The 10014-nt window shown below is 38.5% G+C and overlaps 1 protein-coding gene across 1 annotated transcript; it reads left to right on the top strand.

The window, feature by feature from the left end:
• Positions 1-573: 573 nt before the first annotated feature.
• Positions 574-936, top strand: LOC110943100 (uncharacterized mitochondrial protein AtMg00810-like). The gene has a single exon (XM_022184854.1). It carries the CDS (start codon positions 574-576, stop codon positions 934-936), a length of 363 nt encoding a protein of 120 aa, XP_022040546.1.
• The last annotated feature ends 9078 nt before the right edge of the window (positions 937-10014 follow it).

The following is a 10014-nucleotide window of genomic DNA, read 5'->3' on the forward strand; positions in this document are numbered from 1 at the left end:
GTTAAGTACAAGCCCAATGGAGACATTGAAAGATACAAAGCCCGCTTGGTTGCTAAAGGTTTCACACAAATGGAAGGGATCGATTTTCATGACACGTTTGCTCCGGTTGCCAAGTTGGTTACTGTTCGAATCATTTTGGCAGTCGCAATTAAACGAAACTGGATGGTTCATCAATTGGACGTGAATAATGCATTCCTGCATGGTGATTTGAATGAGGAGGTGTACATGAAGATACCTCAAGGTTTTGATAAAGGAAAGGAGAACAAAGTGTGTTGGCTAAGAAAGTCTCTTTATGGGCTCAAACAGGCGTCGAGAAATTGGTATCATAAGTTCACCACAGCACTTGTCGAAGCCGGTTTTAGACAGTCAAAGGCGGACCATTCCTTATTTATTTTCAGGAGGAGGGAAATATATGTTGCAGTCTTAATCTACGTTGATGACGTGATTTTGGTTGGCAACGATGCTACGAGAATGAGCGAGATTTAATTGTTTCTGAATGAACGTTTCAGCATAAAAGATCTTGGAAATCTTAAGTATTTTTTAGGGATCGAGGTCGCTCGAACGAAAGAAGGTATGGTACTTAGTCAAAGGAAGTACACTCTCGACATTATTGAAGATGCTGGTATGCTTGGATGCCGGCCGAGTCCGATACCTATGGAACAAAATCTAAAGTTAGAAGCAGGAAAGGAGGAAGATCGGGTTGATCCAAGTCATTATCGGCGACTTGTCGGGAGGTTGCTCTATCTTCAGGCCACCCGTCCCGATATTGCCCATTCGGTTAGTATCCTAAGCCAGTTTGTGGTGGATCCTCGTACAAGTCATCTCGAAGCCGCTACAAGGGTCGTTAGATATTTGAAGGCAACCGCTGGGCAAGGCATCCTATTACCGAAGATAGGGGAAACAATCTCGTGGCCTATACCGATTCCGACTGGTTAGGTTGTCCTTTCACTAGAAGGTCAAGAACCGGGTACCTTCTTCTCCTCGGGGGTGGTCCCGTTTCTTGGAAGTCAAAGAAGCAGTCGGTCGTATCTCGATCCTCTACTGAAGCCGAATATAGAGCCATGGCCACAACAGTTAGTGAAATCCTTTGGCTGCGATGGCTCCTCAGGGATCTCGACACTCCCCAAACAGCTCCAACTACCGTCTTCTGTGACAACATTGCAGTCAAACACATTGCAAATAACCCGGTTTTCCACGAGCGTAGTAAACATGTCGAAATGGATTGTTATTTTGTCCGCGAACGTGTCGAGTCGAAGGAAGTTGAACCGGTTTACATCAACACCAACCATCAAGTGGGCGGACTTGTTTACCAAGGCTCTCGGATCGAAACAGTTGGAGGTTTTACTTGGCAAGTTGGGCGTTCGGAATCTTCACGCTCCAACTTGAGGGGGAATATTATTGTGGAAAGTATTTTCTCTTTATGGCCATCCCGATTTCATGCCTTAATTTATGGCTAGAATTATTTGTTTCCTTTTCCTTGTTCTTGTATCTAGTATTTAAGTTCTGTTTTGGAGCCTTGGTGGAATACAACAAAAATTACAATATTCAATATCTGTTTATAATTTCTCGTTGGAATTCGTTAATATCCGACACCAAACCCACCGGAATCCAAACAATACAAGGTACCTTTGTTTTTAATGTTATATTGTTGTTTTATGTTGTTTGATTTTTTTTGGTTGTTCTAGACTTTAGTAAGGTGATTTTGTTGTTTAGATAGTTTTTTTGTTGTTACAACTAAAAAGATACAAGTAATCAACAATTACTAAGGTTTAAAAAGTAAAATTGAAAATTATGGAGCGATTCATACGTTTAGTAATTTGTACATAAGAAATAAAATTTAAACAATACAAAATATTAATAAAGATCAATATGATTTAGGTTTGTTCTTTTTGTTTTTGAAATAATTTAGTATTCTGTAATGAGTTACTAATATGTGTGTCAGAACACATATTCTCTTAATAAACGTTTTAGCATTTCAATAATCTAAATGTCTTAAACATATTAGGATCCTATAATCAAAGAAGTGCAATGTTAATTCGTATAATATGGTTTATTATGAGCTTTTCTTAGAAAAATCTTGTTGCTAAGATATAAAACCAGACAAAAATGAATGAAATAAAAAAGTACAAGTTAATAAAAAATAAATAATATGGTATTGTGAAAATAGGAAAAGGTAGCACCGTATTCAAATGTTGTTGACTTGGTTCATTATGCATAACATCAAAATCAAATCATATTGAACGACCAATGACCATCAAAATTAAATCAAATTGAACCACCAATGACCCTATCTCCTCTTGATATAGTAATAATAATGATTTCTTTAGAAAATGGTACCCATCGGCCATCGGCAATTTATAATACAATAAAATAATATGACAAGTACTTGTTTAATTTACATGATATGAATAATCTAAAATACAACCTTTTGGTCGATAATAATATACTAATAATAATTGACTTATTTCTCATCAAATTAGAATGGCGTAAATGTTAGAGAATGACATAAATGAAAGTTAACAAGTAGATAGAGTTACTTATTTAATAGATTGAGATTGTTCGTTGCAACATAATTAAAGTTAGAAGTGTCGTTAGTTAATTTATCAGTAAGATTTATTATTATCGACCAATAGGTAATACTTTGGAATTTTGATTATTAAATATCAACATGAATGAAAGTTACGGGGCAGGCGGAGCTACTTCTCTGTTAGAGGGAGCTTGTTCTTGGAAACGAAAATGAAGTTAGAATGTTGTAAATATAATTATAAAAACAAATAATTATATGACACTACTTTTGAATTTACATCGAGATAGTTGGTAAACGGGCATATATGAAAGTTAGGGGGCACGCAAAGTTACTTTTCTGTTAGAGGAGGTTGTTTTTGGAGCAGAAAATGAAGTTAGAAATGTCATTTATCAAATTGCGAGTATGAATTGTCATAGAGTAATTATTAAAAGAGATCTTGGATTTAAATAACCTCAAGTTTCACCATTTAGCCGATAACACTCTCAACTTACGAATTGTACCATGTCACTGCCAAATTTCAACTTATTTTCCTCTGACACTCCCAAACTAACTAAACCCTAACACAATTAGGTTTTTTTTTTTTTTTTTTTTTTTTTTTTTTTTTTTTTTTTTCTGATGTGGCATCTGACGTAACATTTTTGTTGAGGTGACATTTTTTTTTTTGCTGGCTTGGTCTTTTTTGCTGATGTGGCACTTGTTTAGTGACATAGCATCTAACTTCAGGTAATTTAGTTAGGGTTCAGTTAGTTTATGAGGTTCAAAAGAAAACAAGTTAAAAGTTGAGAGTGGCGTTGATGTGCGTGAAGTGTGTTATATTTTTAGATATATTTTTAAGCCCTTTTTACACTTTTAGCCAAGTTTTAAATTTATAAAACACGATATTTACTAACACTAAACACACATATGGGCAAGTGCACCCATCGTGGACGTAGTATAGTGTTGGTAAGATACCGAGGTCGTCCAAGGACACAAGAGCTTTTAATACCGGTTTATCCTCAACGTCTAATCAAATCAAAAAGTTAGAAAAATGTTTTAACTAAGAAAAATAAAAACTAACTAAATGCTGAAAAATAAAATAAAATAAAAACAGATAGACAAGATGAATCACTTGGATCCGACACGTGTATTAGTATAACCTTTGATTATTTTCGCACTTTTGCACTTGTTTAAGAGATTATCTTAGTTATTGTAGTAGGCCCCTTTTTCGGAGGTGACGTTACCCTCAACCCAGTAGTTTGAGTCAGCAAGGATACAATCCTAAAGGGTTGGATTATTGAAAGATAATGAATTAAGTTATTAATGCAAATTATGGTAGGCCCCGCTTTTGGCGGCGACGTTACCCTCGGCTAAGTAGTCTGAGTCAGCAAGGATACAGTCCTAAATAGCCGGGTTATAGTATTAATAGTAGTTAGCTTATGAGGGGGTCAAAGAGTTTGGATCCCCGCCATCCAATACCTATGGGCATTGAAGGAGATCCTACTAAATTTGACCCAGGTCCCAAGCAGGACCTCTAAACGCTGAACAAGGGCAAGACCTTTACCAAACCGTTCCCTTAACCCCCGACCAGGTAGCCAACATACCTCCATATAGACCGTGGAGATATGAATGGTGAAAATCTTTTATTTTATATAGACAGTAAAATAATGCCAAGACACCACGGACAAACGATAAGGAAAGATCACCTTCAACATAAGTAACTAGTTATTAAAGTCATTAATACAAAACCAAATAAAAAGTGCAAAAGATTAAAAATAAAAAGTATTATACTAAACACTTGTCTTCACCAAGTGATGTAAGAGACTTAGGCAAACATGGCCTTGATTGTCAAGAACTCTTACGATCAATCTTGGATCCCGAGACGACTCACACACTCTATGATGGACAATGGATGATGGTGGTGGATGATGGTGTTATGGTGGTGGTGGGTGGTGGATGAAGTGTGAGAGAGGTGGTGTGCCAAGGGATGAGAGAGAATGAAGCCAAGCTCCTCTATTTATAGGCTGAACAGAACGCTGGACACGGCCCCGTGTTCGCTGAACACGGCCCCGTGCCCGTCTGACATTCTCTCTCTTCATTAATTGTAATTGCGAATTACAATTAATGCGCCTGCTGTACTTTCAACACGCCCCCGTGTCCGCTGGGCACGGCCCCGTGGTGAGCAATGGAAGCTTCTACTGGTTTGTCTTTTCTGCTGCTTCCTGGGCACGCCCCCGTGTTCACTGGACACGGGGCGTGTTCAGGCTCTGTTCTCTTCTCTTTGTCTTGGGAGGTGCCGTTGAGGGTCCGGGCAGTTCGCTTTTGTTCCTTTTCTTGTAATTATGATAGAATTAGGGGTCTTTTTGCTTCTTTTGTGATTTTGAGCTCATTTCATCCTGAAAATACAAAAGGAAGACAAAAACACTCTTTTTCCAACATTAGTACTTAAAAAGGGTTAGTTTTATGCCTTAATTGATGTGTTTTATATGTTGCATTTTACACACATCAAATACCCCCACACTTGAACTTTTGCTTGTCCTCAAGCAAAACTCTTTTAATGTGGCTTACACTCCCAAATGGAATAGGTAGAAGAGAAGTTTTTTAACTTGTCCTAGAGTGTCGGGAATCCAAGGTTTGTATAGGTTCTATTTTTATTTTATTTACAATCTTATTCGTCATGGTTTATTTTGAACTTTTCATAAGATAAACTATTTAATTTGGCATAGCATGCCTTATTAAAATTCCATTTATATACAAGTTCACATACCTCACGGGAGATCACTCAATCACTCGGCCGAAGGTGTATATTTAAGTGAATCGCTCGAGAGCGGCACGGATTTACATTTTCCATATGCTTGCCAAGCGATCAATCCTCCTCCTTTTTAACTTTTACCTTTGTAAATATCAAGAGGTCTTTGGGGTGAAGGCTTGGGTTTAAAGGTGGGTGATTGGTTAGTGGTTAGTAAAAAGGGCGAAAATTGTAACAAGTGTCGGTTTTTCGTGAAATACCTTATTTTTGGTGACATTTATTTTTGAAGTATTTCTCCAAACAAGCTTTTTGTAGCTTATGTTTGTTTTTGACTTCATAAATATATATATATATATATATATATATATATTTTTTTTTTTTTTTCGCCTTTTTTTTTTCGTCACGTAAAGGGTATGTTTATGAAAAACCGAGTATGTTACTAAAATAAAGGTGAAAAAATGAAAAAGGTTTTTTTTTTTTTTTTTTTTTTTGATGGGTAGAAAATTGTTTTGGGGGTAATGAAATGAAAGGTTTAGGCTCAAAGGGGTTTTCTAGGGGGATTTTGGGTAGGTAAAAAAAAAATGAAAAATAATGGTTTTGAAAGAAAAATAGTTAGTCCTAATGCCTCCATCATTTACTTACTTGGGTTTAAGTTGGTAAGGACCGGGAATGTATCGTCGTGGCAAGTTCTAGATTTGTAAAGACCGAGCGGCTATTCACACAAGAAACGAAAAATGAGCATTTAATCTAAATATGTGTATTTTTATGCTCAATAAAGGCTCAAAACTCACTTTTTGTGGGAATGGGTTTTTAATGTGACCAAGCATATATAATCGAATTTTAGCTAGACTTGTTATACCGTTTCATAATTTTCTTATGTTAGTTCTTTTTATCACGACGCTATCGGTTGTAAGTTTGTAAAAATATAACCCTTTTATAACTTGTTATTCCCAACTTAAACTAAGACAAGTAAATAAAAAAATTGAAAAAGTTTTTGAAAAAATTTGGGGTGTTTAGCGGTTCCAATAGAGTTTTTGTGTAAGGCTTGTTTTAGGATTTTGCAAAATTCCAAGGTTTTAGCATCCCCCCCACACTTAAATTACACATTGTCCTCAATGTGTCCAAAAAATAGAGTTTTTGGTTGATTAGAATATGTAAAAGTGTGTTTAAAAACAAAGATTTGTGTTACTGGCACTCTGGACACGGCCCCGTGTTGACCGGGCACGGCCCCGTGGTCAAGTGCCAGTAACAAAAATTATAGAATTGAAACAGAAGCCTGGACACGGGGGCGTGTTCGCTGAACACGGCCCGTGTCCAGTTACCTGAACTGGGTGATTTCCTGCAGGGGGCTCAGCACGGGGCCGTGTTGGTTGGGCACGGCCCGTGTGGAGCCTTCTGTTATGGAGATTTTTGTCGGTTTGTTCTGTTCTTCTGCATGGTTCCATTTTTTCTCGTTCCCTTTTTCATCCATTACCACCATGAGTCCATAAATCATAAAAACCATCATAACATTGCTAATAGAGAGATTACATATAAAGATAAAAATTACATAGATAGTAAGCTTATGGAGTTCTAGCCCTATGTTTTATTTTAATTTTAGCAAAATTTCCAAGAATCTACTGATCCTGGTTAGACAAGGCTTTGTAGAACTCCAACTTTCGGATGCGTTTCTCCTCATATGTCGGCAAGCCATTCCTCTACCTCCCTGGGAAGGAGGAAGGAAGGCTCGTTCGCATTTGTTTGAGGAGTTTCAACTTCCGCCGGGACTTCTTGTGGGATTTCCATAGGAGGTTCCGCGGGGATGTCTCCCCACCCGGTAGGGTTGTTAATACCGAGTGCTAAGTTCCAGTCTTGTTGTGGAAGGACTGGTTCCATAGGAGGTGCCACCAAAATGTTTAACCTTTGGTGCAAAAGGTTAATCTCTTGGAAGCTGCTTTCCAATCCCATTGTAAGATTGTTGATACGGTCAATGAGGACCTCCTCTACGGACGTCATTTCGTCGAGAGCCTCTCTTAGTGCTATCACGTAGTGCACAAGTGTGGCTTCAACGGAGGGTCTCCTTCCCCTTCGGCTGTTTGAGGAATGCACGGATGATGTTTCGCTGTTTTCACTCGCCATTCTACGAAAAATAAACCAAAAGTAGTTTATAAGACGAAACAGTTTCTGGACACGGCCCCGTGCTCACTGAGCACGGCCCCGTGTTCATCTTTCTGCAGAATTTTGGAGCAAGGAACCTTGGGTTTTCGAGTTATTTTCTGAGTTTGTGCAAGCTTTTTGACAGTAAATAACTCTAAACAATGTTACGTAACATGTTTTTACCAAGATTCCATGATCAAAACTCCTTGTTTCCTTCCATAAAGGTTGAAAATTCAAACTTTTCATGGTGGCTTTTGAAGAAAGATGAAGAAGAAGGAAATGTCTAGAAGAGGAAAGGACAAGATGAGTTGTTGGAAACTTCTTTTAGACTTACCTAGGATTGTTTGAGAGAAGATTCCTTCAAATCTCTGTCCCCAAGTTGGTCCAAATGTGCAGGATTTTTTTTTTTTGCTGCATTTATAGAAAATGACAGCCTGCTGGACACGGCCCCGTGTTCGCTGAACACGGCCCCGTGTGCAGAGAAAATTCTGACACAGTTTGTCCGTATTCTGACGTCATGATCAGAAGGGAATCTTTTGATGAACACGGGGGCGTGTTGGCCGAGCACGGCCCCGTGTCGGAAAGCTGATTTATGAAGTTTTGTCTTTATTAAGGAGCTATTTCTTATCGGGTGGCTCCTGACTTGTTGGAACAACCCCATAGTGCCTAAGATACCTTAATTGTCCTATACTAAGGCGAGAACGCAAGAGGTTGTCGGTGAGGGTAATTCCTATTTTCATTCTAGGTGGACAAGTCCAACCCTTTCCCGGGCTCTCGTTAAAGAAGGTGTATGCCGAATCGCTCAGGTCTATGTATGCACCGAACGAGGTCGATGGGGAGTCCTTCACGGCACAATCGGCACAGGGACGACTATCGTCCACGTCTTGTCTAGGAAGAAAGGTATTTTCGGGAGCAACGAGGTTGTCAGAATGCGGTTCCAACATTTCCTCATGGTCATCGTCTTGGGATGGATCTAAGAAATCCTTCCTAAGTTCTTTTGACCAATTTAGAAGTAGTTCTTCTAGTTGAAATAGCTCGTCAAGGAGCATATCTCCTAGAATATCCGGTTGGGCGCATTCGAGGGAGAAATAGTGTTTATTTTTACTTTCGCCCCTCTTAAGGCTACAAGGAATTGGTGGGTCTATATAGTGTGGCCTATAAGTGAGGAAAAAACATTTTAATTCCTCGTGTTCGCCTCCACATATTTGACACCACAAACCATAAGAGTGCCGAAAGTAAAAAGAATCACTATTACTCATGTTTGTATCAGAAGTTACCAACCGCCGGGATCAAACGGTTCTGTTTTCAGCAACTGAATCTTGGGCACGGGGGCGTGTTGAGTGGACACGGCACCGTGTTCAGCCTACTGTCTGATATAAAACAGGATTGCCAGTTCCAATGATTGGGCACGGGGGCGTGTTCAGCGGGCACGGCCCCGTGCTGAGCTCTGCAGAAGCTGAAAAATCTAAAAAAAATCCTAAAAAATTAAAGAAAAATAAAAAGATGATTAGGCCGTTGATTCCTAACTTTCTTAAAATCCTTGTGTCCCCGGCAGCGGCGCCAAAAACTTGATGTGCGTGAAGTGTGTTATATTTTTAGATATATTTTTAAGCCCTTTTTACACTTTTAGCCAAGTTTTAAATTTATAAAACACGATATTTACTAACACTAAACACACATATGGGCAAGTGCACCCATCGTGGACGTAGTATAGTGTTGGTAAGATACCGAGGTCGTCCAAGGACACAAGAGCTTTTAATACCGGTTTATCCTCAACGTCTAATCAAATCAAAAAGTTAGAAAAATGTTTTAACTAAGAAAAATAAAAACTAACTAAATGCTGAAAAATAAAATAAAATAAAAACAGATAGACAAGATGAATCACTTGGATCCGACACGTGTATTAGTATAACCTTTGATTATTTTCGCACTTTTGCACTTGTTTAAGAGATTATCTTAGTTATTGTAGTAGGCCCCTTTTTCGGAGGTGACGTTACCCTCAACCCAGTAGTTTGAGTCAGCAAGGATACAATCCTAAAGGGTTGGATTATTGAAAGATAATGAATTAAGTTATTAATGCAAATTATGGTAGGCCCCGCTTTTGGCGGCGACGTTACCCTCGGCTAAGTAGTCTGAGTCAGCAAGGATACAGTCCTAAATAGCCGGGTTATAGTATTAATAGTAGTTAGCTTATGAGGGGGTCAAAGAGTTTGGATCCCCGCCATCCAATACCTATGGGCATTGAAGGAGATCCTACTAAATTTGACCCAGGTCCCAAGCAGGACCTCTAAACGCTGAACAAGGGCAAGACCTTTACCAAACCGTTCCCTTAACCCCCGACCAGGTAGCCAACATACCTCCATATAGACCGTGGAGATATGAATGGTGAAAATCTTTTATTTTATATAGACAGTAAAATAATGCCAAGACACCACGGACAAACGATAAGGAAAGATCACCTTCAACATAAGTAACTAGTTATTAAAGTCATTAATACAAAACCAAATAAAAAGTGCAAAAGATTAAAAATAAAAAGTATTATACTAAACACTTGTCTTCACCAAGTGATGTAAGAGACTTAGGCAAACATGGCCTTGATTGTCAAGAACTCTTACGATCAATCTTG

This window comes from Helianthus annuus, chromosome 5 (genome assembly GCF_002127325.2).
Source record: "Helianthus annuus cultivar XRQ/B chromosome 5, HanXRQr2.0-SUNRISE, whole genome shotgun sequence".
NCBI classification, from domain to species: domain Eukaryota; kingdom Viridiplantae; phylum Streptophyta; class Magnoliopsida; order Asterales; family Asteraceae; genus Helianthus; species Helianthus annuus.